The sequence below is a fragment of the Megascapheus bottae genome, chromosome 1, assembly GCF_031878675.1.
Source record: "Megascapheus bottae isolate mThoBot1 chromosome 1, mThoBot2.hap1, whole genome shotgun sequence".
NCBI lineage: Eukaryota > Metazoa > Chordata > Mammalia > Rodentia > Geomyidae > Megascapheus > Megascapheus bottae.
The window spans coordinates 32,777,561-32,797,384 of NC_143509.1; the positions used below are offsets into that span (position 1 = coordinate 32,777,561).

The 19,824-nt window shown below is 38.5% G+C and overlaps 1 protein-coding gene across 1 annotated transcript in view; it reads right to left on the bottom strand.

Annotated features, from left to right (window-relative positions):
- Positions 1 to 19,824, bottom strand: part of Spata16 (spermatogenesis associated 16) — a 228,129-nt gene that overhangs the window by 181,773 nt on the left and 26,532 nt on the right. Inside the window, exon 2 of the mRNA XM_090342277.1 lies at positions 18,616 to 19,228. Within this exon, the coding sequence (XP_090198403.1) occupies positions 18,616 to 19,227 (612 nt within the window). The 5' untranslated portion in view covers position 19,228. The remainder of the gene's footprint in view (positions 1 to 18,615; positions 19,229 to 19,824) is intronic.

The following is a 19,824-nucleotide window of genomic DNA, read 5'->3' on the forward strand; positions in this document are numbered from 1 at the left end:
GATATTGATAAAACTTATACAATTTTCATGTGACAAAATTCTTTTAGAGTTCCGTAATAATAGAAAGACACTCTTTCTAGTAGATTGGTATTTTTGTAAGCTAGTAAATGGAATGTAGCTGAATAAGTTCATTTCTCTTTGTATTTGAACTCCTACTAAGCACAGAATATGGCATTGTGTTCATTTGGAGTGCAATACAGCACAGAATAGGCTTTCTGATATGCTCTTTCTTATCTTACTCTCCTATTCCCTCTGTTTTCAATTCTTCTTTTGAGTCCTGCTCCTTTAATTTTTATTTCAGTTCTATTTCCTTCATACAATAAGCCATCATAAGTACATTCTTAAAAAAATGGCTCAATCTGGGATGAATTGAGGCCCAAACACATAAGTTCTCATAATTGCTAGACTTGTCTTCCACTCTTTCGATTCCTCTTGGATTTTCTCACTGTAAGAACAACAGCCATCTCACTGTGTGGTTTGCTTAGTACCTATTTAAGAACATGAATCATAAATGTTTAAAGCCAAATCCCTGTTTGGATATTATATTGTTTATCTAATGCTTTAAAAATAAAAGTAATTTTGAGCTAAAGGCAAATTCCAAGCATATAGTTGTAAGCATTCAGCCAGTAAATGACCGTAAAGGGCAGGCATATATTTCTCAGCAGGTTTATGCTAAAATGTGCTTAAAAAAGGGAAAATAAGATCTGGTCAAAAGTATTTTAAAGGGACTTGGGCTAATTTTATTTTTATGTTCAGTTTCTCATAAAGAATTCAAAGATCCAGTTTCAGTTGAGTATCAAACTTCAGGATGATGGAAGCCTCACCCTGGAAGAGGGAGCCTCTTCAAAAACTATATGGCACACCCATAGGGGAAAAATATGACAGACACAACTGCTCCATTTTATGTAAGCTTATTGACCTCATAACAAATAGATGTTGGAATTTATTCAGACTTATGTGTAATATTTTCATAAAAGTTACTAGGTAATGGTGATATTTTGGATATCATTTGTGGTTTTCTGTAAAATTTTTAAAAAGGCTCCACCGGCATATAGGTAGTATCATGCAGTTGCTTCAGTTACTATATTTTGTGACCTCAGCTATTCAAATGCTATTTTCTAGTTAGATGAACTTGACTTGCTAGTTATTTATGAGACATCTTGCTAGTTTCTTGTTAGTTAACTTGCTAATGAAGCAAGTTGATTTGCCATAAGCCTATCTTCTTCATCTACAAAATGGGGCTAATAATCATGTTACTCATTTAAGTTGTCATAAGAATTAACACAATAGCCACTGAATGAATATTGACATAAGTGTACAAACAATAAACAACAGTTAACATGCATCACACTCTGAGAGATGGGGAGAATGATGAAAGGCCTGACATTGATCAAGATGTATTACATTCACAAACTGACATGTCGAACCAAAATTCCTTTGCATGCCTATTTATAGACAATAAAATATTAAAACAAAACAACAGCACTAAAACAAAGGATGAATTCTCTAAAAAAATACAATGGGACATGATATATAGGTTTCTAGACATTAACTCAGAGTGAGACCAAAGGAAAGTTTTCTTGGGACAGAATCACATAGGCACAATAGCTATGTGCATCTGATCACATAAAATAATATCTATCACTGGGCACTGGTGACTCTTGCCTGTAATCCTAGCTACTCTGGAGGCTCTCAGCCTAGGCAAAAAAGGTTAGCAGACTCATCTCCATTTAATCACAGGAAAAGCTGGAAATGGCACTGTGGCTCAAGTGGTATAGAGCGGAGCACTAACCTTGAGCAAAAGGAGGCCAGGGACAGTGCCCAGGCCCAGAGCTCAAGCCCCAGGATTATATATATATATACATACACATATATGTACACATATGCATACATATATGTATATATATATATATGTTCCAGTAGATAGAAACAAGGGAATTTTTTTCTTTGTTTTCATTTCCTTCTGTCTTGCTTGTTCATTTATCTGTTTGGGGGAGGGGGAGGGGGCAGAGAAATGTGAGACAATGGGTGAATAAGTTCAGCAGTGGTACTCACCAGACACTATGTAGAAAATACATTGTATAACTTGGGAGTAGGGATGGGAAGAAAAAATTGGGAGACAGCAAGGGAATGGGGTGATACTGTTCAGAAAGAAATGCACTGTTTATATGACTTATGCAACTATAGCCCCTCTGTATATCACCTTTACAATAACAATAAGAAAGACAAAAACAAAACCCAAAACACATACAAAAATCAGTCTCCAAGTATTTGAACTTAAACAATTTGAGGACAAAAAATGAGGAATATTAATTGCAAATTATTAACTTTTGGCTAGATATGGAAGTGAAGAAAAATTCTTTTTTCTTTCACCTCTTTAAAGATAAGAAATCATTTGAAAACCTACCTATCTGTCATCTTTCTGTGAGATTCATTTTTACTGGATTCATCGACATAATTCATATTCAGAGTTCTGCAGTGGTTTCCTGATATCATGCAAGAAAAATACCCTTTCAGTCATTTCCACTCAGTTCAAGAGAGTTCCCAGGTGAGTTTCATGTTTTACAGAGCCATCATTGAGATATTAATTTTTTAATTTCATTTTTTTGCTAGTCATGGGATTAAACTCAGGGCCTGAGCATTGTCTTTGAGCTTTCTCAAAGTTAGCACTCTACCACTTGAGCCCCAGCACCACTACTGGCTTTTTCTGTGTATGTGATATTGAAGAATCGAACCCAGGGCTTCTTGCATGCTAGGCAAGCATTGTATCATTAGGCCAAGCTCCAGTCCCAACTGAGATGTTTATATCCTGTTTTAGAGTAAATATGTATCAGTAGGAATCAAATTGTATTTCTACTTGTAATCAATGGTTTATACCAGAGATGAATTAAAGATGACATTTTCAACAAAAGTCAACAACTAATAGAACTGTACTTACCACCCACTATGCTTATTGACTATTACAAGCGAAATCTAAATTTATATAGGTATTAGCATCTGCTATGTTATAACTCTTTTCAGAACGTCTCTAGAACCAATGGCAGCAGTAGTAGACTGGAGATATTCGAAATAACATGAAAACCTAAAAGGTGAAAATCTCAAGTAATAATTCCTAAATCACTAAACTAGCCCTTGTAGATTTTATAATCTCTCAGTGTAAGAGAAGTAATGCTTTTGTATAAGAGCCTTTCTAATAAAAAGCTTTCTAATTTTTATAGAGTAAGAATTCTCTTTTTGGTAAATGTTATTGCTTAACTACTATCCCATTTCTTGAAAATATGAACATACACTTAATTTTAGAGACAGTTACCTCATAGTGTAACAAATGGCCACTCAGGCTGGACCTGGCACAGTGAAGGGTGGTAATTGGGTTCTAATGCAAGTTTATAACTGAACACAAATTAAAAAGGGAAGTCATTTTCTGCTCCTCTATAGAGAATTACCAGAATTACAGAGAGGAAAATTTATTTGCCTGAAAGGGGCTTTTCTAACTTGTTTAGAATTTAAAAGCCACAGCCTTCCTAACATTGGCATCAACCCATTAGGAAACTGGATGCAAAAATAGAACATGTCAAGTGCTAGTGGCTCATGCCAATAATTTTAGTCATTCAGGAGGCTGGGGTCTGATATGCAGTTCAAAGCCAGTCTGGGGTCTTCTCTCAACCAGAAAATAGTCAAAATTAGAGGTGTGGTTTAGGTGGTGGAACACCAACCTTGAGCAGAAAAAGCCAAGAGCACAAAGCCCTAAGGTCAAGCCAGCACAAACCAGATACAAACAAATGGGAAAAAATAATAAAAGTGGAAATATGTACCAAAGTCAATGTAAAAGATTCAAGCATAGGCAACTATATATATATATATATGTATATGCAATCATTTGTAATAAGAAAATACAAATTTGCTTTCTACTTTTTTAACTTGTTTTAGAAAAGATACAGAAGAATACAATAGCTTGTTATGAGCAAACAAAAATAGTTCTCTGAAACATAGGAGTGTAATTTATCCTAATCCTTATTTATATACAATGTGCAAACTCTTTGGACTTGAACACCAGGGTTGTATCCTATAGACATGAGCATTCATGAAAAGTGGCATGCCTATTGGGTTATTGTTGGAGCACTGTTGTTAAGAACAGAACCCTGGAGACAATCTAGATGACCGTCAGTGAAGAATAGATACCTTTAAAATAGTGAAATGCTATGCCATGAGTTATAGACTGAGAAAAAATGACCTTTGAGACTTATTTTAAGAAAAATAATATTTGAATATAGATAGAATATTGTCAGCTACCATATTGTTAATAATTGATTGAATTACAAGGTCAACAATGGTTGCTCGTTTAGACAGAAATGTGGCGGCTGAAGGATAGGCAGGGAGAGGAGACTTTATACCCCATTTCCTACATCTGAACTTGGAACTTTGTAAACACAATACTATTCAGAAATGAAACGAGCTATTAAAGTACATAAAACAGAGATTGCATGAAGGCCTGGCACACCTCTTCTTGATCTGGTCATGTCATGTGGCTGAGCTAATGATTTACCCAAGAAACTCACTATGTTGTCACTGTCATCAGGATGCACTTACCCAGAGGTCAAAAATAGATGGCAGGCAACTACAGCCGTCTCTAACATCAGTCAAGGCATTTGGGATTCATTGTCATTTTTTTATATTCCTCCTGGGACAGCCAAACTTAACGAATGGCGGTGGTCACCATTGAGATTCCTTAAGTGGACACCCACAGGGGAGATGGCGCTACCTCTTAGCGGAACTGTGACTAAGTTAATGAGCACAAACACTTTGCACTCCAGGGCCTGCTTCAGAATGCAGCCTCTGTGTTCCTTGCCCCCAGTGCTGAGAGAAGCAGGTGACAACTCAATTTTACAGTTATCTGTAGAGGCAACTCGAATGCTGGAAGCTCTGAGCAGACCCCTGTGTGTCAGCTGAGGTTCCCAGACACTGAGATCACACATGCTCCAGGTGTTAGAGATTATAATATTTTAGGTACTTCCTTTGCTTAAGTGGATACTTGATTGCTGTTCCTCTAACCCATACAAATAAATGATAAGACATTCAGCTCATTTGAGGTTTATATTAGGGCTGAGCTACTTGAAGCTATGTGATTTTTTCCCTTGCTCATTGATAAATGAAATTTCAAGCTCATGATTGATTAAAATAAAAACAAATGAACCAACTGGTGTGAAATTACCAGCTTTCAATATCCTCACCTTATGAAGACATCAGAAAGCCAGAATATTGATTGTTTCATTAGTGCTCATTTTTCATCATTCTGCTTGGTATTAAAAAAAGTTTCTTGTGTGTTAAATGTTACATGAAAACAAATAACTTTGACCCCTATCTCAAAGCCAGTGCCCTAGGCATTGTCCATAGGAGAGTGTCCTAAAAGCACACAATGTAATGTGTTTAGAAAGCTACGGAGAGTTCTCACTTATTGATATGTCAAATTAACTTTTTAAAAGGCTCTAGGGAAAGAAAGGTGATTCCTTTATTTTAAAGTATTCTTACTACTATGTGCATTGGGTTGCTTTTCTGTAAGTACTCATAAACAATTATTTGGTAATATTTCAAATATCAAAAACAGGAGGAAAGCCCAATAAATATAAATGAACATGTCAAAGTGTACAAACAACCCTGCCTACCAACTTAAAAGGTGTGTAATAAAAGCAATTTGTCATTGTAGCCATTTGCATAATTTTAATAACCTTTACTGCTAGTAACCCTTTCTAATAACCCATTCACTTTGGGCTTTGTGTATGCATAGGAAAAAACAGATTCGGCAGAGGTACAGGGGACAATTCTTTCTTTACTGTGTTCACTATGAATGTCTGCTTCCTTTCCTTTCGTTGACCAGGGCTTTCTAAGCTATGCAAAGATGGTCATCACAAATGGATTATGCACACAGGTTCCTGCCCATGCTGGACCATCAGCCAGCTGGACTTGCAGGAAATACTTAATACTTTCTGCTTCAATGTATGTTTCACAGTCTTTAAATAAGACACCCCCAAATCTGACTCTGGTTGTGCTCCACCCCACTCAGTGTGGTTCAGTCTCATGTACATGGCTTATTGTAAATATTTACTCCATACCCTTCACTACAAGGTTAAATGTTTCCTTCACCATCTTCAGTTTGTTAGCTTCTCCAGGGAGCCCACGTCTACCCTGCAGTCAGGTCACGTGGTTCCTCTTACTTTCCTTTATCACCTGAGTGCTGGAAAACAAGGTCATCTAGACAGTCTCCCCTGTAGACTCTTCCAGGCTCTTTGAGTCTACTCTCTATCTTGTTGACTCCAGATAACTGCCCTACATTTCTTAAGTCATGGCTCCTCTTTGCCCTGGGTCACAGTCATCTTAGTAAGCTCTGACACCCAGCTATGGGTAAATCTTCACATATCTTGGCCTCTCATGCTTTTAAACTCAACTCCCCTATATTAGCAAACCGAATTAATGGAAATTGAGATTTCTCTCAAATCTCAAACTACAAGCCTGAGACTTAATACATCCCCTTCCTCCTTTCTTTTTTCTTCCTTTTCCTTTTTTCTTCTCTAATTCCTTCTTTCCTTCATTTATTCCACTCTTTTTTTTCTTTTCCCTCCCCTCTCCTGTTCTCTGCTTTACTTTTGGCAGTCCTGGGATTTGAACTTAAGTCCTTGCTAGAGAGGAACTTTCCACTTTGTAGTTATTTTCTGGTGAGAGTCTTGGTACTTTTTGCTCTGGGACTGTGGCCTTGGACCACAATCCTCCCATTCATATTTCCTACCTACTACACCTAGCTTATTTTCACTGAGATTAAAGTCTTACTAATGTTTTTCCTAGGCTGGCCTTGAACTGTGATCTTCTCGATAAACTTGCTCTTAGACAAGTTGATGGTCCATTTCTGTGACAAAACAAAGTAGATCTCAGGTACTCAGGACATGTGGGCTTCATTTGAACATAGAGTTGCACTGTATGTGAGAACCCTGTACTAAATACCAAAAGATAAATAGTTGGAGAAATGTTTAGTAACATTAACCAATATTTGAGTAAGAATCATTTTTAATGTGCGTGAGCCCTCAATCAAAATCATGTCGGATTGGAGTGGCAGTAGAAACCACATGGTTTTGTAGTGGTAAAGGAACCATATTTGTCCTGAAACCACAAGGATGCAGAGCAAACACTTGGCTCTGAGAGGTGAGGAGATTCTGTGGCTGTGTTCTGGTATCTTCATGCCATTGTGTCTGGCACAGTGCCCACCATTGCTGGAGCCCAGGATTGACGCTAGGGCTAGCAATCACCTGCTTTCATTGGACTTCTCAACCCAGAGGTTTGGAGAAGAAACAGGGAATACTCGTATGCACAGTGAGCTTCTTCCCTAGGTAGTGTCAGTCTATTTCCACAGGTCACTCCTAAATCAACATAAATCCATGATTTCCAAGGTGTCCTAAATCATCAAGTTTTGTGAGTGAGTGAGATTATTCGAACTAAAAATTACATTTTTGAAAGTTAACAAAAATGTCTACTTCTAACTATGAAAGCAATCCTGTTCATAAACAAAAGTCGATTCTGCATCCTGTGGATTAATCTCTTTTTTGTTTTGGTGATAACTTCAATCAGGAATACATTTAATAATTCAGATTACCACTAGTCAGAGGTTACTATGAATCAATTCTTTAGTAGTAATAGGAAAGGAGTCCTTAAGTTAATTTTTACCTTAAGTGAGTACTAAAAAGTTATTCTAAGTATAAGCTTCAAAAGAGTAAATATGAGGTATAATATTTAATTTTCTTGTATGACTTTTAATTTGTTTTTTTAATTGATATATGTTTTACAATGATGCAAAGGAATTGTCCAACAGTAGAGTGGAATTGTGTGGAAATGACACAGTGGGTATTTCAGTCCTATTATAATCATGGATTATGCCCTCGGGAAAACTGACAGGTCATCTAGATGCTGTTTAATTGCTTTGGAATGCTTATACATTGCTCCCATTCATTGTCTTTAGAAGTTGCAGAGGGGTTTGCAAGTACTGTAGATGATTTTAAGAGAGAAAAGAGATGGCCAGCTTCTGTGCTATTGGTTCTCAATCTGGAGCAACTCAATGATGCATGTGGGAATATGGCGTGCTGGTCATCCAGCATGGTGGTTGTCTAGATCCGAGCCAACTGTATCAGATTCCTGGGAGTAGGTTTGAGCATCCACACAGATAGAGCAATTCCTCAAGTGATTACACTTACATTAAGAACTGGCTTTTAGCTGGGCACCATGCTTACACCTGTAATCCTAGCCACTCAGGAAGCTGAGCTCTAAGGGTCACAGGTGGAAGCCAGCCTGTGTAAAAAAGTCCTTGAGACCCTGATCTCCAGTTTAGGATTCCTCTTCCCCCTCAAAAAAAAAAAAATAAAAAAGACAAAAGTAGAGCCTTAAGTGGTAGAGTACAAGCCTTATGTACACAAGCTCAGGGATAGTGCTTAGGCCCCGAGTTCAAGCCCCAGAAACAGCAGCTAAAACAAGACCAAAAAAATCCAAACAAAAAACAACCAGTGACTTCCATAGTCTTTTTATATGGAATACCACTTATGTTTTGGTCCTGTGGAACTCTCCTACTCTTCTTTCCAGACAGTCATCATGGAATAATGTGAAAACTCGATCTACACTGATCTACACTCCTTCCCCCAACCCTACCCCACCTTTTCCTGGCCTGCTGTGGGGACACCATTGCCTACCAATTAGAATGTTGGCTCCTTCAGCTGATATGCAAATGTCTACTTCAGTCCAGAGAAGGCACAGTAGTCAGAGTGTCTGAGGTGAGTGCTCTCTGAAGGGCTACAATCTGGGGTCACAGGCCGCCAGTAATAGGGGCTCAGGCAGTTGGGGGGGGTGTCTCTCTATGTCCTCCAAGTCTCCTATGGCGGCATCTTAGCATCACTTCTCTAATTCCTGAAGTCTTAAACTGATATTCAGTTCTTCTCTAATTAGCTTCCATCTTTCAGTGTTTTTTTGTTTGTTTGTTTGTTTTTAATTCCCCTAGGGATGGGATGAGGATCCCCTGATAGAATTAAATTAAACTGAGAAATGTAGCCAGTCTTTCTACGTGTCCTCTTCAAGGTCACCTTTTAGGTTAAAAATGTCTTTTAAACAATAACACACTAAAATGAAAACAAAACAATAAAACCAACAACAACAACAAAAAGAAAACAACCCATAACCCCAAGTGCAGATATGCCTTGGCACTCAGTATCTAACCTGTGACCCCTGAGAGCAGGCAGGAGTAGGCTCCATTCCTATTCACATTTCCAGCATCTAGACTGTGTCAGGTCCAACCAGGTATCTGTTAGTGATATTAGCATACTTTTTTTCTATTGATCATACAGTTTAATTTTCTTGAGAGCAATTTTACAGAGTCATTGTTTAATTCTAAAAAAGTTGCTAATTTCATCCTTTAATTTTCAAGGATCAGAAGGTTTTCATTTGGTATTTTCCTCCCATGAAAGTGTGCTAGTGCTCTTTTTTTTTCAAATATCTTTCTTCATTAAGTACTTATTAGTATGATATCCCTAGGGAAGGAAGGTGCAATAATCAAATTAAAACAAATATCTAATACTGAACAGACAGAGTTCAACAGACAGTTTATACCTAGAAGGTAAGAAGAGAGGCACGATTCGTGGCGTAATGGTCTATACACTTAAAGAAGGTTTGCTCTTGCTTCAGGTGTGATGGCAGTTGTTTGAGAACCAATTGCTACTTAGTGGGCCCTGGATAGGAGGCAAAGAGAACATCTGAAACCTAATTGAAATTAGCTATCTTGTGTCCTATGTGATAAATTCAGAATCTGTATTTTTAATAAGATTCCTTGCAATTTTTATGTAAGTTAAAATATAAAAAGTAGAAGTGTAAAAAACTCTGATGTGAAATCAGGCCACCTGACATTCATCTCAGCTCTGTCACACAGAAGCTGTGTCAATTTATGTAAGTTATGTAAACTTTTGAGAACATCAGTTTCTTCATCTGGAAAATGGGGATGAGAATAGCAATCTTAGAGGGCTATTGATAGGAAAATGAGGGAAAAAGCCCAGAGTCCAGCAAGAATTTAGGAACTGGGGTATGAATCCACATGCAAAACCACTGATATGTAATAGGACGGCCCAGACACTCTGAGAACTGGGTAAACTCTTAATTTACTGATTATGTTGCACAAAGAAATACCTGTGTTAGAATCCATTTAAATTGAGCTTTCTGGGATAGTCTCATTGTTATGCCCTAGAGACTTGCTACAGAATTATTCTCAGCAGAGCAATTATAGGTGAGTCGGCCCTATAATGAGATATCTTTGCTACTTCATTAAATAAACCCCCTTGAATGGGATCCAAAATGGACCTGCTTCATACCAAATTCCATTACACTGGGAGTAATCTTATAAGAAGGCCCTCGTGTGGGTTCAATTGTCCTGGATACCTAACGTTTACCATAAAGGGAATGTGTTCTAGAACAATGATTGCAAAAACTGGTTCTCAGACCTGTGCTGTCTTGATCCAAGGGGAAATGAAAAAAAGGCAAGTTAATAATATTTCTTTAAAATTAAAATGTAATGTATTTAAAAAATACCCTTCATTCTAAACACATGACCTTTCCATTTTCTTTCTTCCTTTCTAGTTTTTTGGTGCTGAACCTTTCCATTTTCTCCATTCCTTTGTACTGGCTTAGTGCTGAACCATTATTTTGTGAAATAATGATGTAATAGTAATTTTTGTAATGGTCTTCTGCAATCTGAGTGCAGTGTTAACCCATTCTTCCACATACTTTAAAAACATAATTTTGCAGGTCCAAAACTTCTGAAGCATAGATACTGAAACTATTGTTTGCAAAGCTTTTTTTTGCCAGTCCTGGGCTTAAGCTCAGGGCCTGAGCACTGTCCTTGGACTTTCTCAAGGCTAGAGCTCTACCACTTGAGCCTTAGCACCATTTCCGGCTTTTTCTAAGTATGTGGTACCGAGGAATCGAACCCGAGTCTTCGTGCATGCTAGGCAAGCACTCTACCACTAGGCCAAACTCCTGGCCAGCTTCTTTCTTTTCTACAGACGATGTTGGGGAAACTGAATGTCCACCTGCAGCAGGCAAAAACAGGATCCTTGTCTGCTACCTTGTGTTAATAGCAATTCAAAATGAATCCAAGGCCTCAATGTAAACCTTAAACCTTGAAACTACTACAAGGAAGTGGCAGCAAACTTGATAACTTACTGATATAGGCAGGAATTTCTTGAGTAAAATTCTAAGGGATCAGTAATTTGGAAAGAAAAGTGACCATTTGGATTACATCAAGCTAAAAAGTCTTTGCATTGCAAAAGAACACAGTGACTATGCGAAAGAGCCTACCAAATGGGAAATCTTGGCTAGTTGTGCATCTGACAAGGGCCTGATACCCAGAATAGAAAAGGAACTCAATAGGAAAATTGAGGGAAAGGGCAGAGCTGGGAGGGAAAGGGGAGAATGATGATGACACCAATCAAGAGGCCTTGTACCCACAAATTGACATGTTAAATGATCATCCTTAAAGATAATGACTATAATGAAAAAATATATAAAGCCTAGAAAATGGAGCTTAAGACATTAAAAGGAGCTCAAGAAACTAAACCACAGGGGGGAGAGAAAGGGGGACGAAAACATAAAGGATAAGGGAAATCAATGTACGAGAAGTAATGCCCCTACTACCTGATGAACTGTAATCCCTCTATTCATTACCCTGACAAAAAATAAAATAAAAAAGAAATTAAACTTGGGGCCGGGAGTTTGGCCTAGTGGTTAAAGTGCTTGCCTAGCATGCATGAAGACCCAGGTTCGATTCCTTGGTACCACATATAGAAAAAAGCCGGAAGTGGTGCTGAGGCTCAAGTGGTAGAGCTCTAGCCCTGAGAAAGTCCAAGAACAGTGCTCAGGCCCTGAGCTCAAGCCCAGGACTGGCAAAAAAAAAAAAAGAAACTAAACTCAAAGAATCAATAACCCAATGAATAAATGGCCAAAAAAAAAAAAGCTAAAGAAAGGCTTTTCAGAAGAAGTAAAGATGGTCAGTAGACACAGGAAGAGATGTTCCTCATTTCTAGTCATAAAGGAAATGCATAGCAAAGCAACACTAAGATTCTGTCTTACCCCAGAGTAGGAACAGTTCATGTTGGCTGGTATATGGGGAAAATGGAACTCCATTACACTACAGGTAGGAAATATAAACTAGCCCAATCACTATGGAGGGCAAGGAGAGATTCCTCAAAACGTAAGCGTAGAACTAGATGCAGCAGCAGCAGAAGCACTCTTAGACATTTACCCAGAAGATTACAAGTCAGCGTACAGTGGAGGCGGCATGTGTTCTCATTACCTGCACAAGTCACCACAGCCAAGACACAGAGATAGCTCAGATTAAAAATATGATATATATATATGTGTGTGTGTGTGTTTGTGTGTAGGTAGATATACATACATATGTACATATATATACATATGCATGTATACAAACATTTATCTTGTTACCCAAGACTTCATATTATGTCATTTGCAGGGAAAAAGATGGACCTTGCAAAAACTTAAGCTATGATCAAGTAACTCAGGCTCAGAGGGACAAATGACATGTTTTCTCTCCTATGTGGAGGTTAGCTCTAAATTATAAGTGTATATGAAAACATACAGGGACACATGCATAAGTAGAGAAACCTATTAGCTAAGGTATGTTGTTAGGTCTGCCCGGGGAAAATAGTCCCCTTCCCACCTCTCTCTCTCTACACACACACACACACACACACACACACACACACACACACACACACACACACACACATCAGTCTCCATCATTAGCTCTGCCCCTTATTTTGCCCTCGGCCCCCTAGCAGCCTTTCCCTTGCCACTTCCCTTCCACTTGTTTCCCCCTCATGCATCCCTGCACCCCTCCATCTTGTGCAGGCTGGCAGTATGCTCTCCCCCCCATTTAACTCTTTTCTACTTGTACAATTAAGCAGCAGTTCCGTTCGGCAAACCATACAGGATGGTATTCAGAGGGGAGGATCATGACGGAGTACCAGCTTTGAAGAAGTAACTTATAGTTGAACATAACTGACTACCAACGAAACAGAAACAGGTATTGTTAGAGATAGGGGAGGCCAAAGGGGCATTGCCATAGAGAGAAGGGTAGTCATTAGTCACTGTACATGGGTGAAAATAGAAGCAGGTAACTGCACTGCATGGCAAGTATGGGTGAGAACAATAAGAGGGTAACACTGTTCAAGATGAATTTTACTCATAAATCGATATGTTGAAGTAGTAATTTTTTAATGTTTATCCTGGGGCTTGAACTCAGGGCCTAGGTGCCCTCTCTGAGCTTTTTTGATTAAGATGAGTGTTCTACCACTTGAGCCACAGCTCCACTTCTGGCTTTTGGGTGGTTGATTGGACTTGCCTGCCTAAGCTGGCTTCGAACTGCAATCCTCAGATTTTGGCCTCCTGAGTAGCTAGGGTTAGAGATGTGAGCCACTGATGCCTGGCTGATACATTGAACTGAAACCCCTTTGTACCACTATTTAAAAATAAATTAAGATTAAAAATTAAAAATGCCAAATAAAGGTTTTTTGTTTGTTTTTCTTCCCCCTACCCCCACGAAGTCAGTATTAGGCATTAAAGACTGTCAAGGTCAAACTACACAATGTGAACTTGAGGGTAAATGTGCTAGTCAGCTTTCTTTTAATATAACAAAATACATGACACACTTCTTTCAGAAAGAGAAAGGGCTGTTTGGGCTCCCATTTTTGGTAGTTCTGGAGCCTAATAGCTTGGCCTGATCATTTGAGCTTGTGCTGAGGCAGTAGGCAGAAATGCAGTGTGAATCCCACTACTTCCATCCTGAGTGAGTGAGCGAGCGTGCAGGGGAGCAAAGAGGAAGAGACTACAACTTCCCTGTTCCTTCAGGGGCACACCTCCAATTGACTAATCACTATCCACTAACTTATAAGAGCGTGGCGGTGGGGGCCAGTCTTCAACGAATAAGGTTGAAGGACCTTTGAGCCAGTTATTTCCACTGTCTATCTAGTTTCATTGGCTGGTGTGAGAAGAAAATAGAATAATGAGTGAACATAGCACCAAAATGGGTAATGCAGTAGCTGGCATGCAGAAAAACTATGAAATTATTAAATTTGCTAATTATTTAACTTTGCAGATCATGGGCATCAGGATATTAAAAGAAGAGTAGCACTGAAAGGAGTTCTTCTGTGATGTGAAAGTTTCTGTGGGGGGAAGGGAATGCTTTATTCTTCTTTCTTGGACTGGTTCAATAAGATTGCTTGAAGCTGTGACACTTGAAGGGGAAATACACACTTATTCTCATTCAGAAGTAGAAGCCTTTTTAACTACTCACATCCTCTGATTGAAGCTAAACTGATGGTTTTGACTTGGTTCTCAAATGTGATAAGAAACATCTGACTACGGTCCTTTGACCTTTTACAACTCTCTAGGAGTCTATATTAATTACTATTATTATTCCCTTGAAAATGTGGTTACAATGTCTATTAATTAAAATTTTCCTTTTTACTGCCAGCTAAGCAATTCATTGAGCAGTAGTATATATTGCCTAATATGCAAATGCATCCTTAGTGTGTGTGTGTGTGTGTGTGTGTGTGTGTGTGTGTGTGTGGTACTGGGGTTTTTACTCATGGTGTTATGCTTCTGGGTGGATACTCTATCACTTGAGCCAGACCTTCAGATCATTCTATTTCCATTTTCTTTTTGAATGAGGCTTTGTGTTAGGGCACATGTGAATTGGGATCCTCCTTTTTACACTTGGCACATAGCTGTAAGGACAGATGTACACCACCTCACCAGCTATTGGATGATGAAATGGATGAGGTAAGTTAGTCTCTAACTCCAATCTCTTCCCATCTCAGCTTCCTGAGGAAGTATGATTTTAGGCATATGATACCTCAACTGATGAGGCTCTACTATTTTTATAGTTAATGAATTTGCATAGCCCTCTTTAAAAAATATAGAGAGTATCTTGGCATGAAAATGATTTCAATTTGTGTTATCCTCAGCTTGTATATTTTGCTCGAATGCCTTGACTTGAGATATACAATATTTAAACCCAAGATTGGATTATGATTCATTGTAACTTGAGGACAATTCATCAGTTGACCAAAGAGATAAGGAACAACTGGCCTAATTTTGGCACAAATAAAACATATGAAAATAAGTTATTTCATCTAGCTCGTTTAAATAAATGCCTGAAATTTTCTGAAATACCTCAAAGATTAAAGTTTAGTGCTTTTTGAAAGTTAAATTGTCTTTGAATCAATGCATACCTATTTGAACCATTATGAATTATTGTGATAAGAATTACCTACATGGAGTAGTGACTTTTTGAAAACACAGAAGTGACTACTTTGCTAAGAGCACATGAAAAGTAATATCACAACTGAATATTCCTAATGGGCTTCTGACATGCACTAGAAATTATTGTGTTAATTAATAAATATTTTCAGATCTCTGGGGCCTTTGATTGGCTTGTACTTTTATAATTCACTTGTCGGCTGGGGTTGAGTTCAGAGCCTGAGCACTGTCCTTGGACTTTCTCAAGGGTAGAGCTCTACCACTTGAGCCTCAGCATTACTTCTGGCTTTTTTATATGTATGTGGTAATGAGGAATTGAACTCAGGTCTACCACTCTACCACTAGGACAAACTCCCGTCCCCATCTGTGGCTACTTTTAACCACCAGAATTCTGGTTACTCCTATTGCTTAATGTATACCACCAAGTTGGCAAGTATTTATATGCATTATAATTTCCTCCAAGTAATACCTATTCCTAGTTATCTAATAGAACCTCTGAATGTTAGACTGTTTGGAATGCAAGAATTTCCAGTCTTCCTCACAGGTAATGTGTAGTTACATGACTAAATTCTGATCAGAGAAGAAACTATTGAAATGGTGGACACCTTGTGGTTTTGAGTCTCTCTCTTTTTCCTTTTGGCTAGCTGGAACATGCATGTGATGGTACAGTAGGAGCAACCATTTTGGAGGTCAAGGCTACTTGTTTTTGTTTGTTTGTTTTTTTTCCTGCTCTTGGAGCTTGAACTCAGGGTCTGGGTGCTGTCTGCTGTCCCTGAGGCTCTTTTTGTTCAAGGCTAGCACTGTACCACTTGAGTCACAGCACCTCTTCTGGCTTTTTCTGAGTAATTTACTAGAGATAAGAGATTCATAGAATTTTCTGCCAAGGCTGGCTTTGAATCACAATTCTCAGATCCAAGCTTTCTGAGTAGCTTGTGTTAAAGGCCTGAGCCACCAGTGGCTGTCAAGTCCACTTCTTAAGGGAAAAAATATAATCTGGTGCCTGTGGGTTAAACTGTACCAAACTTTGACACATTTTACACATTTGAGAGAGGAAAAGAAATATTTTCCTTTCCCACAGGGTTAGTTTAAATATTCTGTCATTTACAGACAAATTTAACCCTATATATATACAAACTGAAATATTTGCCAATACATCTATCAGTTGTAATCATCGTTCTGCTCTTGGCATCTGTCACCCACAATGTCTTACTCAAAGCCATTCTAAGATATGAGCAAAAAAAAGAGATCTGTATTACATAATTTCTGAGAACAATGGGAAAGTATTAAATTTGCAAGTTCGCTTCAGGAGAAGAAGAGTTAAAGAAGCTACAAATTGCTCTATTCCCTGTAGCTTTTAGTTTATTACCAGACATTCTAGGTAAGATTTCCAAGTTAACTCCCAAGATAATTAGATGAAAGCTAGGCCAGATGTCTAAGCTAAGTTTCGGTCTCAAAATAATTACCTTTGTTAATTATCAGTAATTAGTGTCAGCATCCAAAAGTTTCCTAAAAATCCAGGGAGAGAGAAAAGGGAAGGGCAGGAGAAAGAGGGAAGGAGAGGAGAGAATACATGCATTTTCTGATACAGTTGTGTCTTCAGGTCATCAAATCATGATTCAGAATTTTTCCATTAGTATTCAACACTGAGCTTTATAGAAAGATGGGTATTTTCTTCCAGTTAATTTAGGAAATCTTTTGCTTCTATCTAGTTCCAATATAAGTTTGTATAGCGTTTGAAAATAATACGTCTTTTTGTTGCCCAAATTATCTCTTTCTTTACCTATAAAATCGTACCTCTAACCTTCCTCCAATGGAAAACAACAACAACAACAACAACAACAACAACAACAAAAACCCAGCTAAAAATGGTTCTGTCAGAAATGCTCAGGACTTTCACGAAGTCTTTTCAGCAGTCATTTCTCTGGGCCAAAGGACTCAGTTCCCAGAACAGTTAGGCTTCCATCAGACACTAATGAACGACCTACATTTCATCACCACTCCTTACAAGGTACAAGATTAAGAAGTTGAAATAGTACATCATGTCTTTTTTTGTGTGAGAAGGGAAATATTTGTAGATGTATCTGAGTTTTACCAATCACTTCTGATCCTCTCTCTCTCTCTCTCTCTCTCTCTCTCTCTCTCTCTCTCTCTCTCTCTCTCTCTCTCTCTCTCTCTCTCTCTTTCTCTCTCTCTCTTCCTTTTTTGAGTCAGTCATGGGGCCTAAAATCAGGGCCTAAGCACTGTCCCTGAGCTTTTTTGCCAGCATTCTACCACTTTGAGCCAAGTACCACTTCTGGTTTTGTGGTGTTCATTGGAGGTCAAAGTTTCATGGCCTTTCCTGCCCAGGCTGGCTTCAGGCTGCATTCTTCAGATATCAGCCTCTCAAAGAGCTAGGGTTTCAGGGGTGTAGGCCATCAGTACTCATTCAAAGGCTAAATCTTAATGTCAAGATATTGACACATCAACCTGGCTCTGCTGAAAAAGTAATTCTTAATAAAGTATACTAGCAAAGGAAATGTAATGACAAGGTAAAATTTTGTTTCTAGTAAGTATCATGTATGGCATCAATCAGTTCTTGTAAGTAATATGTGTGAAGTATCAATCAATTCACGCTAAAAGGTAAAAGGAGCTTGCTCAAGGAAACTACATAACAAAAGAGGTCAATCAAATGCACATTAACTATCTCTTTGGAGAGAATCTATAGTCTACTCATCTCATTGTAATAAAACATAGTGGTTTTTACAGAAGTGCATCTAAATGACAAAACCAGCCTCACTTGGGGTATTTGCTGTAGGGTTTATTAACAGATTGAAAGCATAAGTTTCTATAGTCTGGGGCTATTTCTGTATGCCAAGTTCATATGGCCATATTAATTCTTTATATTTTTTATATAAATCGGGGAGTGCATAATTCTGATAAGTATTTTCACCTATGATTCCTGTTCATGACACTGTGAGTGGAGCGGCTGAATATAACTGCATCTCCTCTCTCCTACCTTCTAGACAATGATCTATATTTTCTTTCTCTCTTTTCTTTTTTTTTTTTTTTTTTGCCAGTCCTGGGATTGTGCTCGGGCCTGCGCACTGTCCTTGGACTTTCTCAAGGCTCGAGCTCTACCACTTGAGCCTCAGCACCATTTCCGGCTTTTTTCTATGTATATGTTACCGAGGAATCGAACCCAGGTCTTCGTGCATGCTAGGCAAGCACTCTTACCAGTAGGCCAAACTCCTGGCCCACTGATCTATATTTTCTTAACTCCCATACCTCCAGCGCTGTCCTGAACTGTCCCGCGGCCACAGCATACTTCTTTTGTCTGTAGCAAGAGCTGGCATCGTTGAGGGTCACCTGGAGCCATTTGTCAATCTGAGGCAGAAAGCTGAAATTAGGTCCACTTGGCGGGTCTGCGATTTCCTCAGCTTGGCAGGTTGGCTGAACCCCGGTGGACATGAAAGATTTTACGAACTCATAGTTCACGTCCTCCTCGTCAATGTAAACCAACTTTGCTTCCACATCCATTATAGTCTTTAAGGAGATATGAGGCAGAGTTATGTTGTGGAGCTGGTTGTCAAGTTCTGTTACTTTGGCCTCTTTCTTAGCCACTGGCTTTTCTTCACCCTCTGCTTTCCGTTTAGAGCCCACTTTCTCTAAATCATTGTTTTGCTTTTCCTTGATGCTCTTGGTCATTTTTATTCTTTCGACTGGGATTTCGGCTTGTTTATCTCCACAGCTTTTTTTAGTCTCTGGTGGCACTTCCAGGCTGCTGGGTGAATTTGCTAAGGTAGACGTTTTCTTGCTTGTGTTTGTCTTGGGAACAAGAGGATCCTGATGGATTCTCTTGGGTGTGGTTTCCAAATTCCTGCTGCTTCCTGAACTCATCCTATAGAGGCAAGAAGGAAAAGAATTCAGACAATATTTAGAAATTCTGCGGGTTTTTACTTTGTTTCATTGGAAACACTATAGATTTGGATGATATTATATTGGAATTCATACAGATATCTCCCCAAAGTAAAATGGAATTTATATCATCTATGGGCTCTTTAACTGAGACAATGTATGTACCAGTCCCAGAACTCCTCAAGACTTTTTCAAGTTCTTCAAGAAAAGAACTTATTAAAAATACATCTACACTGTTTCTGTTTAGAAAAACAATCTCTAGCTGAATAAAACTGAGTGAATACTTTTATCAGATGCCTAAAGTCATTGGCTAGGAAAAGGTTATACCTATCCACTGAAAACCAAAAGAGACCTCTATTCCCCAAATCTATCTTTATATTAATTTCCCAGAGAATCAGGGGGTCCAGATCTCATTATAAAATCCATGCTGAACCTGCATCATAGACTTGGAAGTCTGAGAAACCCCAGCTGTTTCCTTTGAAAAGCTTCCAAAAACGTGAGCACAACAGTTTCTTCTATTTGCTTCTTCTATTAAAAAACGAAGTCTCAAGCTTAAACAACTTTACTAGCAATTGTTGT